The sequence below is a fragment of the Lissotriton helveticus genome, chromosome 3_2 (genome assembly GCF_964261635.1).
Source record: "Lissotriton helveticus chromosome 3_2, aLisHel1.1, whole genome shotgun sequence".
NCBI lineage: Eukaryota > Metazoa > Chordata > Amphibia > Caudata > Salamandridae > Lissotriton > Lissotriton helveticus.
Window position 1 is genome coordinate 389,308,378 of NC_136062.1, and position 16,752 is coordinate 389,325,129.

At 46.8% G+C, this 16,752-nt stretch overlaps 1 protein-coding gene across 3 annotated transcripts in view; it reads left to right on the forward strand.

Annotated features, from left to right (window-relative positions):
* The window catches only part of CTTN (cortactin), a 277,969-nt gene that overhangs the window by 68,232 nt on the left and 192,985 nt on the right, over positions 1-16,752 (forward strand). For all 3 annotated transcript variants that reach the window (XM_078684298.1, XM_078684300.1, XM_078684299.1), the window contains exons 2-4: positions 504-587; positions 1,241-1,314; positions 8,310-8,439. In XM_078684298.1, the coding sequence (XP_078540424.1) occupies positions 504-587; positions 1,241-1,314; positions 8,310-8,439 (288 nt within the window). The remainder of the gene's footprint in view (positions 1-503; positions 588-1,240; positions 1,315-8,309; positions 8,440-16,752) is intronic.

Genomic DNA, 16,752 nt, shown 5'->3' on the forward strand with positions numbered 1-16,752 from the left:
CTATTCAATAGAGTGAACCCTGCTGTGAAATGTCTTAGACTATTTTGTCCTCTATAATGGGTCTGCATTTGTCTTTGCCAGGATGGTGGGAAACGCAGGATAGTGCATAAGGGTATCTATCTGTATGCATGGTTTTGCAAACCTTAGCCATTCAGTAAAGCGGGGGCTGCTTGGTCTTAAAGTGTTCAGTGCACCTACATATTCAACTGTCAAGACTTTTCAACCTTAAACCCTTCTAGATCTCTTTCCTGATAGATCATATTGGTACTAAGCCTTGAAAATACCATTAACAAATAAGTCCTGTTGTGAGGATGTGCCTGGCATTGACTAAGGAACAGCAATAAATACAGGTTACTACGAAAGGATTAGAGACCTTGCTCGAGCAGATGAGTAGGTCCACTGCAGCCGTATAGATTGCACAAATATATGGTATGGGATATATCCTCGTGAAAGGAACCATGAATGATGCATCTTTCTGATTCCACCTACGTCTTGCCTTACAGATGTGGAAGTCTTCCGCGGGACACTCCTTTTCAGTCTCCACAGAAGATGGGGCAGACGACTGGGAAACTGATCCAGATTTTGTGGTAAATATATGTTGATTTTTAAAAAAAGAATTATTAATGCTTGTGACCCATGTTCACATTAAAGAGTCATCTTCAATAATGTCTGAAAGTCATTGCTGTAGTTTGGAACGTACTCATTATCCCTACGTGGCCGCTGTTGAAGAGCCGCTCCGGTCAGTTTTGAAGACTCGTTCATCCAACATCTGCCTTGTGCTACTTTCAGTGCTTGAAGCTAGGGCTGCTTTGAAACATCCTATGGTATTCACCACTTGTGCAGCACTTTATTACTCTGAAGAGGCCCAAAGTATTCTAGTTGTAATTGTGTTTTTAGGACGCTCTTTCAGAGTGTGGTTTGAAGGATGTTAGCTGTAGTATGCCTTTTAGTGTTGGGTGAAGCACGTGTGGTTTTAATAATTGTTTTAAGTGTTAAATTGATGCAGATCAGCACAGCTACTGGTTACATTGCATAGATAATCTGCCTCTTGCTTCGTAATTGTGAAAAACGGGAGATCTTTAGATCATGTGGTCAATTTGCGGACTAGTTTGGCATCTTGGAAGAGACAAAGTTGTCAGAATGACTTGGTGTGCAAATAAATTCTAAGCATTTTTGATTTGCTCCTCTCCTGTTACAGCGCTGCCATTCCTCCTCTTTTAACTGATGCCTGTTTTTACAGAACGACGTGAGTGAGAAAGAGCAAAGGTGGGGCGCGAAGACTGTGGAAGGATCCGGCCATCAAGAACACATAAAGTAAATATTTCAATAATTGTTTGCGTTTTCTTGTCTCGTGCTTGTTTGTTATTCTCGAGTTCATGTGCATCTGTCTATCATTTTGCCACTGTGACACACTCCTACGTAGTGCCATGAAGCCTTAGAGTTTGGGCATACTTGCTAAAAATCGTATAGGATAGACGAACTCTGGTGTTTCTCCAAGATACCGTACTACTTCATACTCCTGAAAACTGTCTTCTCACAAATATACACTGATAGTATTTGGTGCTATTATTTTTAGGTCTCGCCTACAGACAGCTGTTGTGTGTCAAAGACTTCATTACCAATACATGTACATAAACACATCAATACATGCATGCACATAGTTTACAAAAGTGAAAGGGAATGAACAAAAGCTGAACCATTCATTATTGGTATTTATTTTCTTACTTTACCAACTGAACATGTTGACTTAAATCCAAGAACAATCCTCCAGATTGGCTGCTGATGCATCAGAGTACGTGTAAATGCATCTTTGTGCTATAATGCATGTACACCCTGGTTGCCATTACGAAATACTTTTGTTTGCAAAAGGGCTGTATATGCATGTACGTACTTTGTAATGCTCCGGTGCTCATCTTAGAATTGGTTTTCTCAAACCGAAAGCATTTCAAGAAGGCCCGGCGCATACGTGTATATTTACTCGCACACAGACCTTAATTTGTAACTTATTTTTTTATTCTATATTTATTTGACTAATTTTTGTTTTTCTAATGTCCGTTGTTAAATTAGATACTGGGAAGTATTTTACAGATCTATATAGTAGGGAGTAATTTTCTGTCTAGTCACATGGCGTGCACATATTGTCTTTCACTAGTATGTTATATGTAGTGTTTGTTTTCTGATTTTGTGTTGTGTAGGTTTTTTGTGTTTTTTTTAGTAAAATCAATTATTTTAGTGTTTCCTTGATGCTATTTAACGCAGGGGTGGCTTTTTCCTCTACCCATTCTCCTCTTTATGGAAAGTGTACATTTGCTACCAAGCGGTTAGTCCTCTGAGAGATGATGCATTCAGATACTTAATTTCCAATATCATTATTGTTTGAGGGTTTATACACGAGTATGTGTGCAATTTTATTTCATGATGATCCTTTGCTCAAAATTATGACAACATGAACACAATTCCTTTTGGTCAGTGTGATGTGAACCTCAGTTTCTTGAATGACGTTTACCTCGTGTGTGTCATACCATGATGGTCTGGGTGATTTCATTTAGAATCCAAGCCAGGCCATCTCAACCTTCCCTTCTTCCAAGCTAGTTTGTTTGAATGCCTTGAAGTAGGGCTACAGAGAGGCATTACTTACAGTGCTGCATATGACAACATTGAGGCATGTTCTGTTCTTAAGAAGCAAAGGTTTTATTGTTGTTTAGAGGGAGGGGAAAAACAGGTCTGAGTGTATACTCCATTTCTTCTTTTGTTGCGTAGGGTTTGCAGAAAGCTGTACAAAATCACAATATTTTCCCCCAGGCCTGTTATCCCATCATCCATCAACAGAGACTGACACAAAACCCTACCCAGAGGTGGAAAACTGATAGAGATCCTAAGAGTGAACCACAACAACCACACGCTGTTAAGCAAGTACACATAATAAGGTCCTGTTTAGTAACAGCAGTATGGACCGACAATGCAACGTGTCTAATGGTGGAAATCCTCATAGAGCACCATGCATAACTTAACTTACATACTGTACCTTTCACATCAAGACCTCCTCAGACCTGGCAAGAAATGCAACAAATGAGTAGGTGCAAGCCCCACTTGTCTGTGAGAAGTCAGACGGCCACAGCTGTATTTATATTTTAGAGTCCTTTAGTTAATGCTACCCTAGACCATGCTGGTTGCAAGGCTATTATGGTGGATCTTTTAAACACATTAGCACAACCAAAAATTATAAAAGTAAACCGACATCGAACGTTTCATTAAGAGCTAACTTTAGGTGCGTTTCTTCCGATCCGCCCCGTAATCCTACTTACCTCTCCTTAGATCGGTGATAGCGAGTGCGCCTTGCATCCATGCTCCTTTCAGAGTTTGGGTTCGGTTTACTCCTCTGACTTCGACAGTATTCTTTGACAATCGAAAAAGATCTCCTTGAGTGACTAAAACTGAAGGTTTATATACACTATTTCACTCTAAAGACGTAGTATTTGTTACCTCCATCGCCAAACATAAGATCGCAGTGCGAGAAGTCATTGTTGCAGGAGTAATGAGTACCACGGTGCATGGACTAGGCATGTGAAGAGACCGGGGTACAGGCTTTTATTAGTGAATGTGAGCATTGGTCCTCTTCCATGTTTGACATTCCCATTATTCATGTCACGCCAAACACTGGTGGGTGCACCTGTTGGCCAACCCCATGTAGAAAGTTCCATTGTGTATTGTCCTCTTTAAACTGTCCTGGTGCTCCTGGCACCTTGTGCAGTGTATACATTGGAGACATTCCAGGTGAGTACCTCTGTGCTCCTGTTCCTGAGCTGCTGCTAAGGCAGAATGGTGTGCACGCCATTACACAAGGGGTGCAAATCTCCTTATGGAGGCTCCATTCCATGTATGCCGTGATCTGAGCCTGCAGGATGGGGAATACCACCAGAAATTCAGATATGTCTGTCTTTAACGTAAATTACAAAAAGAGCAGACACTCCTGGTCTTTTTTGACCATCCTAGGTTATCCCCTAAGAACATTTTTCTCTGGATTGGTTGGGGAAACCTAAATATCCCATATGCTTGCCTATATAATTTCATATATACAAGGCCGAAGAAATGGTACTAAATTGTAAGGTGAGGACTCTGGGTGTCATGCTTTATCACCCCCCCCCCCCCCATTCTCTTGCCAGAGGGCAAACCCCACTCCTTAAGTTTCCCCTGAGGGCTGAGCTTGAGCAATTCGTTCATAAGGTGAAACTAGAAGCATTTTCCAGGTTAGTATCACACTAAGAGTCTCTGAACCGAACACGGGATTATGGAATAAATCCACGTTCCAATTCCCAGCACAGTGCTGAACTTGTAAAACAATAACTGCCAGGGCCCTCGTCAGGAGGCGCTGGTAATAGTTTTTTTATATGTATATTCTTTTAATAAATAACAGTTGTGCTGCTCATCTCTTAATGACGCAAACAGTGCCACCTTGTGCCAGCTGTTATATGTGCTGGTATTGACAAATAGGTGCCGGAGCTGAGTCCCGGAAACCAACAGCACAAATTAAGCACACTCCATACCTGTCCGAATCTTCACATTCGAACTGGCTGTCATTAAAGAAATTGAGTCTATTGACACCAGGAAACAGAAGACCTTCCCGTGATTTATTACATCAAGAGGAAATTGCACTTAAAACTATGGAAAATGATCGGGCCCAACCAGTCACAGCCTGGGGTCTTGCCATCTACCTCTTAAAAGACCTTCATAGTTTGAAACCTCTATGAAAACCTAGCCATAGATCACAGATAATATTTAGGATACACAAATATTTCTTCATCTCCGCAGGATGAGTTAAAGTACACGTTTTTCTTGCCTTTTGCACAAACGTTGTGTTTTTCATACTAATCATTCCCTCCTGCAATGGAAGGGACAGATTTCATATAAAACAGGCTCTTCCCCCAGTCGTCTCCTCTTGGTTTAATTCTGTACTCTCTGCCTAAATGATTGATATTTTGCAACTGTATGTGGTTTCACAAGGTTGTTCATCTGTGTAGGAGAGTAGGGTCTGCTATCCTATGGTCACCCCAAATTTTTGCTTCACTGGTTTTCGACTATTGAGGCTGTGGGCCTGCTAATCAGACCCCCAGCCTGCTGTTCTCTCTCTAAATTATTAATACATGTGCTATAGGTACATACCACAATTGGAAATGGACTCCTTGTCAGCCCCTGTACCATGCACTATAGGTGCCCAGGGCATAGGTGCCACCAAGGCCTACCAGGGGCTGCAGCATATCTTTTGCCACCCCTGGCTGGTTCTTAAATTGACACAACTGGCTGATCACTCAGCTGGGGTAAGGTGGTGTAATCACCCCTTGCTTAGATATAGTATACCTATATCTAAACCTATATCTGGACACATATAAACCTGTGAGCCACTCCTATGGAAGGCCTTATCAATCCTGGAGGCAGAGTGCGTGGTTTAATGTGAGATGGAGCTCTAGCATGAGCTGAGCCTGTCTGCAGCCGTCTGGAACCAATCCCTAAGCTGTTTCAGGATAATGCCATACCATATACTCTTAAGTGCATTATAATCCTCGCGGTTATATAGCAACTTTGGTTTGGCTTTATCAAAACATGTCGTGTAAGGTGTCATACGATTTGGAATACTATCCCCTCGCCAGTTCTGGCGACGGGGATAGCATTCCACCCCTCTAGAGGGGTAAGACATGTTACTTTACTTAAATGCGGTTAATTTCTAAAAGGGCCTCAGATCCACAAGATGGATGCTTCTGCCACAGACACAAGTCTGACCCCCTGTAGCTGACCGAAACTCGGCCAAGGGGATCTGGACAAAGGGTTTCCTGTCGCAGGGAGGTGTCACACCCCCCCAGACAGTAGATAGTGGATTGTAGCAGGGAGGTTTGAAAGAAACCAGACACTGCTTGGGGCGCACAAGGCTGCCCCTTGCATAATCCGGCCAAACCGGTTCTGGGGCACTCCAGCCCTCGTGCCAGGGCGGCCTGGATCAAAGGAAGGGGGTGTATCCACCCACTTCCTGGGTCCCACCCATAGGAGGGGACCTAGCAGGTAATCCAGCCCCCTAAATTAGTATAAGACTGGGAGCAGTGCCAAAGCACTTCAGATTATCCTGATGAAACATAAGAAACGAAACTCTGGACCCTTCGACATCCTACTCGACGTAGAAGACTGAAGAATCTCCCTTGTGGTCAAGGAGTGACCACCCTGTGCAAACAGGCACCATCCAGCACCTTGACGACAGAGATCGACGAGATCAAGCTTGCCTGCCTTCTAACAGCCCGATCCACAGTCCCTGCAGAGCTGAGACCCGTGGAGGCGACCGGAAGCATGGGGCACGCCATCTTGGAAAGACCACGAGACGCTGACCATGCAGCCCACGAGTGACCCTCGAAGCTGTACACCGGGGTTTGAGAAGCCCCCACCCTGAGCCACTCTTGCACCGAAGTTCAGCCCTCCACACTCGACGAGTGCTGCGTGGGGCCCTTCTGCTTCTTTTGGCTCAACGCGTTGGCCTGGTCACTTGCCAGCCGGCTTGTGGCCCCTGTGCCGACGAAACTTGAAAAACGACTTGCGATTTTGGTTGCTCCAGATTTGCACCAGCTCCCCTGAAAAGGAGCCCCCAATGTGACCCTCCTGGTCCGAGTGAGAAGCAATCTTCCGGTTCCGCGTGGATTGCCTTTGCCAAGTGTTGTTTGCTCCAATCTTGAAGCTGACCGCGCCGACGGCGAGAGCCTGCGTGGGACAGGACGTGACCTGCTCCTGGACTTCGTAGATGCCCCAGAGCCCACGTGACAGCGGAGAGAAGCCCCTCGACAACCACCTGATTGCGCCCGACATTGCCTGGTTCCGTCCTGGTTCCACCCTGGTCACTGCTGAGTGACCCAGACTCTGTCCCCTCTGCTTTCAGGTACTTTTCGACTTCGATCCACCCTTGGATCCCACCGGACACTTCTCCTTCACAGCGCCTGCAGCCTCTTCAGCTCCAAGCACCAAGAATCAGCGTGACGAAACCCGACACTACTTTGACCCTGTGCACCCGCTTCCTGTGGGTGAGGTAACCTTGCAACACCGGTGTTCCCACACTGGTACACACCTCTAGGGTCTGTGTCTTAAGTTTTGTCCCTCTAGGTTCAGCGGAAGTGTCCTTAAACTCTATTTGTGTAACTTTTACGCACCATTGACTAACATTGGTGCATGCGTGCGCTTTCAGCGCTGCACCCGAATCCCGCGGGCTTTTCCCGACTTCAGCATTGCTTGTCCCGACTGCTCCCAGCGATTCCCTAGGCCTAACCACTGTTCGATTGGTATCTCTTATACCACTTTCTTAGTATATGGTCTGAGTGGCCCTTCGCCCTCATCCATATTTGTGCAACTTTGTATGTTATACCTTGCTTTTGATTTAACGCTTGTGCCCCTTTATTCAGAAAGAGTACTGGGGATTATTGTAAGTAATAAATACATATATTTTTATAATATATACTTGTGTGGTGTCCTTTCATTTGATTACAGGATTGTGATTGGTAAAACAGCTCGCTTAACACGACCTCTGGAGTGAAGCCGTTAAGGCTGCTTAGTCTATGCTACCCTTAAGATAGCTTGTCTATAAGGTTGACTTACAACCAGACACCATAAGGGGATATTTGGACTGATACAAGGTGGTTCCAGAATTGGAAACATCATATATCAGGCCAACTTCTCACAATCTGTTTTCCAGCTGGCTTGTCCTTTGTGCTGGTGAGTGGCTCTTACTTCTGTGTCTTGTAACTCCTACTACAATGACGTCCAAGCGTCTTCTTGATTCCCCTTAAGACCCCACCAGATAAAAAAAATCCAAAGAGCAGCTACATGAAATAGAACATGATTTTAGGAAGCATTGCTTCCTGAACTCCAGTGCCGAGAGTTTGCTTGAATATTTATACCGCAAAGAGCAAGTGGATTAAAAGTATGGGTTACTACAAATGAGTAATCTTTATCTTTTTTCATCTTCAATTTCAGTTGACCTCCTGTTATGTTTTCAGTGAATTCTTGCGGTTTTAAATGTTATATAATGTGTTTTAATGTTGTTAAGAGTTGAGGGATCTCTTTCTTACGTATTCGGTTTTAATATTCTGTTGCCTGTTTTTCTTTCTCTGCTTTATTTTTTTGTATTGTTTGTACACTTATGGCTTGTTACCTGCAGCTGTGGTCTCATTTCGCCCTGCTAAAGGAGTTTCTTTGAAGACATTATTTAAATCTAAAGAATACGTTTTGTTGCTAAGAAAATCTTTGAAAATGTAGCTAGCGTGCATTGTTCTTGCTTCTTTCAGCATTCACAAACTGAGAGAGAATGTTTCTCAAGAGCACCAGACCCTGAAGGAGCAAGAACTACAGACTGGGCCCAAAGCTTCCCATGGCTACGGAGGCAAATTCGGTGTCCAGCAAGATCGCATGGATAAGGTGAGTGAAAATACCAAATATGTTTAGCAGTTTTTCTGGAAGTTCTGTAAATCTGTTACTTGGGTTGAGAATTTTATGAAGACTACAACAGGTTAAGCACTTTACACCTACACTTTTATCAATTCCCTGTAATTGCTATTAAATTGTCTTGTTTGGTTATGCCTTTTCACTAAGTTTGTAGTGTGGATGGACAATTTGTATGGAAAAAAAAAACAATATTTGTGGGTTAAATAGCACATTCTACTCTACTGGTTTCCAGTGAAGAACTTACTGGCTTCATATCTCTATGCATAATCCATTAAGCTCTGCGCAGACACTCCTCAGATTACATCGAACAATCAGGGCGTTGTGAAGCGCGCTACTCACCCGTGATGGTCTCGAGGCGCAGGCGCTGGGGGGGGGGGGGGGGGGGGTGCAGCACGAAGTCAGCTCAAGAGCCAGGTCTTGAGGCTCTTCCTGAAGGTGTGCATAGTGGGGGAGCGTCTGATGTTGATCGGGAGCTCATTTCAGGTCTTTGCCGCAAGATAGGAGAAGGCTCTGTTTGCACCCGTTCTTGCTCTGCAGATGCACAGGGTTTTTGCGAGGGCGAGGACTGCAGATCGGAGGTTTCTATTGGGTACGTGGAAGGAGATTCTTTCATTGAGATATTAGGGTCCGGTGTTGTGGAGGCATTTGTAGGCGTGGGTGAGTATCTTGAAGATTACTCTCTTTTTGACGGGGAGCCAGTGGAGGCGTCGCAGGTGTTTGGTGATGTGTTAATGTCGAGGGATGCAGCGACCAGTCTGGTTGCGGTGTTCTGTATGGTCTGGAGCTTGCGGAGCAAGGATTTATTGATTCCGGCATAGAGGGTGATTCCATAGTCCAGTCTGCCGGTTATGAGTGCGTGGGTGATGGTCTTTCTGGATTCAGAGGAGAGCCATTTGAAGGTCTTGCGAAGGATGCGGAGGGTGTTGAAACAGGTGGAAGCGATGGCGTTGATCTGTTTGTTCATAGTTCGGGAGTAGTAGAGTACAATGCCAAAGTTCCAGCTGTGGTCCGTGTGGAGGGGGCAGCCGAGGGCGATGGGCCACCTGGTGTTGTCCCATGCTGAGGGGGAGAGTCCGAGGACTTCTGTCTTCGGCGAGTTGAGCTTCAGGCAGCTGCTCATCCAGGATGCGACTTCCTTCAAGCTGAGTCTGGTGGTCCTTGGTGACGGAGAGGATGAGCTGGGTGTCGTCGGCATAGGATACTATGCTTAGTCCATGCTGTCTGGCGTTGGCGGCGAGGGGGGGGGGCATGTAGATGTTGAAGAGCGTGGGGCTGATCGACGATCCCTTGGGCACTCCACAGTTGATCTCTGTAGATTCGGAGAGGAGGAGAGTGAGTCTGAATCCTTGGGTTCTGCCTGTGAGGAAGGAGTGGAGCTAATCGAGGGCGGCTCCCTGTATTCCGTGTCGTGGAGTATGCCAGTGTGAGAAAGATGGGAGACTGTGTCGAAGGCTGCAGAGAGGTCAAGCAAGAACAGGGCCATGGTGTGGCCTTGGTCGAGTAGGGTGTGGTTGTGGTCTGTGGCGGCAAGTAGGGCGGTATCGGTGCTGTGGTTGCTGCAGGATTGGTAGGGGTCTAGGATGGAGTGCTCTATTCAATCAAGTTCGTTAGTTCGGAGTTGACTATCTTCTCTGTGACTATGGCCATGAAGGGGAGGAGAGATATGGGTTGGTAGTTCTTGAGGTCCGTCGAATCTGCTCAGTGCGTCAGTAGGAGGGGCCTGACATCTGCGCGTTTCCAGTCGGGGAATGTGCGTTGATCGTGCGTTGTGCTCAAGTGATACTACTGTGGCGGCTCTGTGGAAGATGTGCAGATGGCAGAAGTCCCTGAGGGCTCCTGAGTTAATGCTTTCATGGTTGATGCAGTGTCTTCGGTGGTGACTGGGGTCCAGGAGGAGAGTGTAGGCTGACTGTCGTTGCGGGGGGAGGAAGGGGTTCGGTGTACAAAATCTGTTCATTGAAGTTGTCATAGAGGGATCTTATCTTGAGCTGGAAGTAGAAGCCACGTTTGTTGCAGAGGTGCTGGGAGGGTGTGACATCCCTGGCTTCGCTGGAGGTTTTGGTGAATTCCTGAATGATGTTGAAGAATTCCTTGGTTGCTGGTGTTGGCGTGGATTTTGTTTCAGATGAAGGTCCTTTTGGTGGATCTGATGAGTTAGTTGTATTCTGTTATAGCATTCTTGTAGGTGGTGTGGTCTTCTCAGGTTTGCTGTGTATCCATAGTTTCTCGAGACGTCTACATGTACATCTGTATTCTTGGAGGTCGGCGGTGAACCAGTTGGCCTTACTGGGGCGTTGTTTGTCAGGGATGCGGAGGGGCCGAGCTTGTCTGCGCAGTTGGTGATCCATTTGTGAAGTTCAATGGCAGCGGAGTAGGCGTCGGCCAAGGTGGGTGGGGGATCGTTGATGATGGAGTTGAGGTGCTCCACGGTTACCTTGCTCCAGTTCCTTTGCGTAGGTTGCGGTGTAGGTTTGGGGCGGTGGCTTTGTTGAAAGAGAAGTGTATGCAGTGTGGTCCGTTCAGAGTGGTTGCGTAGTGTGGCTGATATATCCTGTGAATATGGGGTCGAGGTTGTGTCAGCCTTGTGGATAGGAGTAGTGACAAGCTGATTCAGTCCTAGGTTGTCCAGGAGGGTGGCAGAGTTTGGGTTGCTGAGATTGTCGAGGTGGAAGTTGATGTATCTGAGTATGTAGTCCATGTAGGCTATAGCGTGGGGCGCGATAAAGTCTGCAATGGTAGTGGTGAACGAGGTTCAAGGTCCGAGGGGGAGGGGGTCTGTAGGCAAGGGTGCAGTGTAGAAGTTTGGTGGTAGAAATCTACACTTATATGAATCCTCTCTCTGTAGCTCCCTTCCATTGAATTTAGGATCTGGACCAGACTTCGTCAGATTCAGGAAATTGTGTAAAATGCATCTATTTAAATAACCATATGGCTATTTCCTCCTGCTGGTGTATACATCCGGCCCGGGCTGGTTAGAGGCGTATGACCATGCACGGTTCATTTACTGGGCCACCTGTGTTCCATCCATTCTCAAGCATCTGCTATGAAAACAGCAACAACTAAAAGAGGACTAATGACTCTATCCTCCCTACTTGGCGGCCATTTTTAGACTACTCTTTCTCTCTTTGGCGGCCATCATGGACTAGTCTTTCTGACCATTATTTACTATCGGTACCACAGACTCTACATAGCTCTGTATTTAAATCTTTGTGTGCTTAAGTGTCTGCCTTTTACTGCAGTATTATATTACTATTGGTATTCTACATTTTATGTAACCTACACCCATTTTCACTTTTCCTCACCGACAGTGCACTGATTGCTACCTCATATTCTACCGGCTGCTCACTAGTGTCATACTTGTTATTGCAGTAATTTGTTTGCACCTATATTGGATCCAGTAATTCATTAGCAGTTTAGCCCTATTTGTATACTGTATATGTTGTAAGCTGCACCTTTCTCACCTTTATCCCCATCATTCACTGTTCGCTACCTCATTGTTTTGGTTCATTATTGTAAGCTACTTCCATCTCACTTTACCACTATGTTGCACTGATTATTACTACCTCATTTACTTCATTTAGTCATGTAAGCTGCACCCAGCCACTTTCTACACCTAGTTTACACCGCTGCTACCTCTTACATTATGATGTGTAAATTTGGCTCCACCTAACCGGTTATACCTCTCATATTCTGTACATGGTGTAAGTTGATTGCTACCTCACATATAGTGTCCATTGTGTAAGCTGCACCTACGCACTGTTTGTTCCTGGATTGCACCGACTGCTACCTCTTATATTTTTGGCTACTTTTGGCCACTCACTAGTGTCACTCCTATGCCCTGTAACGAACGGCTGACAGTTTTATTGCCGTCTTTTCTCCTACACCCAACGTTACAGCCATCCTAACATGGATCTCATCGGTAAGCACACATTTAGAATCAACTACCCTTCCACTCTCACCAAAAAAGCCGCTAAACGCTTTAAACATAACTTCTTGAGGTCGCACCCTGAAACACCCTTTGCCGACACCTACTTCTCACCGTGCAATGGAGCCCTCAATACTGATATCATCTTCCACACCTCACGCAGAGCCCAATGGAGAAAAGCGTTCCTAACCATACTCATCGTCTCCACCACCAGGAAAACAACTCATGGCCTAACTCTCTCTATCACACCTTCCCACCTCTTCCCTGGCAGGACTACCATTACTATCTACAATAACGGGATTGTCCTAATTCAATCCACGGACAAGAACCTGGAACTACTAGACAACCTGTTCCCCAAGTTCAAAGAGCACCTTTCCAAGCTGCGGACCTCCACCGAGAACTCCACCAGCACTATCACCCCTGACGTCGCAGCCCCCACCCACAACACTTCTAACATAGCTCAGCGTCGGATCCACACGCACCTCACCTCTACCCCCAGCACCCTAGTCAATCGCCCTCCTGCTGTTACCACCCCACACTCCCCAAGTGCAGTCACAAATCTCTCCACCTCATACACTAGCCGCCCCTCTAACACTACCCCTTTGACCCCCACTCGTACCTCTCGCATCCCTCTCCCCCCTGACATAACAACTCCCACCCACAACACGCCACCATCTGAACACACCACCGTCCGGAGTTTATCTCCCCCCCCTTCCATCCCCCCCACGGCAGATCCCTCTCCCTCCACGGCAGATCCCTCTCCCTCCCCACTCTCACTCACGACACTCTCATCCTCCCAAACAGTCCCACAGAACATACCGCTTCCCTTACCTTAGCATCCCCCTCTCTCTCCCCTCCTATTCTCAGCCCCCTCTACCTTCCTGTCGCCCCCACTGTCTTCAGCCTTCACTCACTCTTCAACTCACCGGCACCGTCTCCCACTATCGTCACTACCTATGCCTCCCACCCTGCCTCCCACCCTCCCCCTACTTCACCCACACCCCTCGCCCACAAACCCGCCCACACTTTGAATGCCATCCCACTCACTATCACCGTAGAACCTTCCAACAACGCTTGCATATCCCCCCCCCCCTCGATACCCTGCGCGCTTTCCTGCCCACTACTCAACCATTCACCAATGGCTCTCACCACCAACCCCATCTCCAATCCACCTCCTGACCTGACTTTATCCACCCTCCAACAAGTCAAAGAGGATCTCCTACAAGTCAAAAAAGATCTCCACGCAATCAAAGACCTTCTCTTCTCACAGCCCAGTCTACCTCCCACCATCCCACTACCCTACAAACGACGCACCCTCCCTACATACCCTCGCCTCCAACGACCCCCGCGCTGGCCGACTATCCCCGTTCGCAATAACTCCCACCGCCCCCGTCGTGTCCTCACCTCACTGTCGGACCGCGACCTATGCTCCCTCCTACGCTCTTATGGCCCAGGTCCGGTAAAACACATATCCAACACACACATCCCCATACCCACAATTCTCACAAATCCTCTGAGGCTCCCAACCCTTAGCAACAGAGGTTCCGTCCCTAACAACCTCAGAAAAGTCCCCCTCACACTAGAAGGCTCGACCACCCTTCTCACTCCCAAACTCAAATGCATCCTACTCAACTGCAGATCGGCCCAGACACACTCCTCCAACATCGCTGATCTCGTCTCAGCAATGGATCTGGACCTAGCCATTCTGACTGAAACGTGGCTTACTGAAGCCTCCACCCCGATTATGGACATACTAGTCCCCCCCCCCCCCCCCCAATTATCACATCATTAGACTGGACAGGCCTCGCAAGACAGGCGGGGGTATTGCATGCATTTTTAGGAGCAACCTCTCCGTTACTAAAGCCACCTCCCCCTCCCTTACTTCCTGTGAACTCCTCTGTCTCGACATCACCAGCGAGGGCAAACAAGTTTGTGCTTTACATCTCGTCTATCACCCGCCTGGTGACAACCTCATATTCACCCAACAACTCATGGATACGATCACATCCAATGCCGGTCGGCAGACCACCCAAGTCTACCTGGGTGACTTCAATCTCCACTGGAACGATCAGAAAGACACAGTGGTGAATAGTCTCAAAACTTTCCTTAATGCGCTTGACCTCACCCAAATATGCGATAGACCAACACACGACAAAGGCTCGATACTCGATCTCATCATCGCCAAAGAGGACTCTACCCAACTGGAGGCGATCCAACCCTGCGACTGGTCAGATCACCACATTATCTCCTTCTTTTTCAACGAAAAAGTTAAACCTAACCCGGCTCAACCAACCAAATCCAAAACGTGGAAAAGGGACATGAAGAATCTTAACCCCACTACCCTGCCTCCCCACATCGGCAATCTCCTCCTTCCCCCTTCACGTGCCTCGGATGTTCAATCACTGACCGACCACTACCGTGACTCTATGAATACAATAGTCAATAAAGTCGCCCCATTGCAACTGAAGAGAGTCTCCACCAAAACTTCTAACCCCTGGTATGACGGCAGACTCAATGACGACCGGCGTACTATGCGAATGGCAGAGCGTACCTGGAGATCTGACCCTTCATCACTGCATCTCAAAACGCTTAAGAACAAGAGAAATGCCTACTTCAGGAAAATAAAGCGCACAAAGTCGGACTACTTTAGCCGCCAGTTGGACCAAGCAAAAAACAGGCCAAGAAAGCTGTTCGAACTAATCAAGACTCAAACAAAGACACAACCCTTACAATCAAACAGCACAACAAGCGACACCCCACACTGTGAAGCCTTCTCTGCTTTCTTTTAGCTAAAGACTGACAACATAAGAAATGACCTCATCATGGATGTAAGCCGATTCCCCAACCACACCAGAATGTCTAACTCCCAACCTAAAAACAAGACATCATGGCTGTACTTCGACACCTACTCGGAGGAAGCAATACACAAACTGCTCTGCACCTTGAAGCCCTCTAATCACCTCATAGACCCCCTACCTGCTAATGCTGTAAAATACTTCATCCCCTTGCTCCTCCCTCTTTGGACCAAAATCATCAACAGCTCCCTTCAACAAGGCCTCATTCCAGACTCCCTCAAGGTGGGGCAAGTCACGCCTATACTCGAGAAACCTACAGCTGACCCGTCTGACCTAAACAATTACAGTCCCATCACCAATATCCCCACCCTGGCCAAACTGCTGGAGAAATGTGTCCAACTCCAACTAACAAAACACATTGACCAATTTGACCTCCTCAACCCTCATCAATCAGGCTTCCGAGCGAAACATAGCACGGAAACAGCTATGACACACATAATTGATGACGCCCTCCAAAGGAGTCTTGCCTCCTCATCCTTCTTGACCTCTCTTCAACATTTGACACAGTCAAACATGAGAACTTACTGGAGCTGCTAAGCACTAGAATGGGTCTATCGGGAACTGTTCTCAAATGGTTTTCGTCCTTCCTTCATAACCGGTCTCAGAAGTTCAAGATCGACAATGTGCTATCTACACCTGTGCCTGCAGATCTAGGTGTTCCACAAGGATCCTCCCTCTCCCCCACACTGTTCAACCTCGTCATGGAACCGCTCGCCACCTTGCTCCAAGCATCCAATGTTCAATTCCATATGTACGCCGACGACACACAACTTTACCTAAAGCTACAATCCCCGGAAGATATCAAACTTCTGAATTCCACACTTATTAACACTCAATCTTGGCTGGCCGATAATCACCTCAAACTAAATGCTCTGAAAACTGAGTTCCTACTCATCTCACCCCCGGCGAAAATTTCCACCACCCAAACCTGGCTCAATAACCTAACAGCATTCAATGTCCAACCTACCATCGTGGACTCTGCGAAATCCCTAGGCATCACACTCGACGCCAAGCTCAACATGCAGCAGCACGTTAGCAAAGCCACAAAAGGAGCTAATTTCCAAATCAACACACTGAGGAAAATTAAACCCTTCCTCCCTGCCGAAGACTTCCAAACTGCTGTACAAGCTTTAGTCATCCCTCGCATAGACTACGGAATTGTGGCCCACAGCGGACTCCCGCTATCCACAACAGCACCCCTAAGAGCCTCCTTGAACGCTGCCGCGAGACTCATTACTGGCTCAAGAAAACATTCGCATATATCCCCAGACTTAAAGTCCCTAAAATGGCTGCCTTTTGAAGCCAGAATACAGCTAAAAATTGCAGTTATGACACACTCTGCCGTGCACCACAATGCACCCAACTACCTGGCTCAAAAGTTGTCTATATCAGGAGGTTCGAGATCCAATAGAAGTACAAAAAATCTACTCCTGAAACCTCGTAGATTCCGGAAAGAAAAAACATACAAGCGCTCCTTCTCAGGAATGGCACCCAGGATCTGGAATG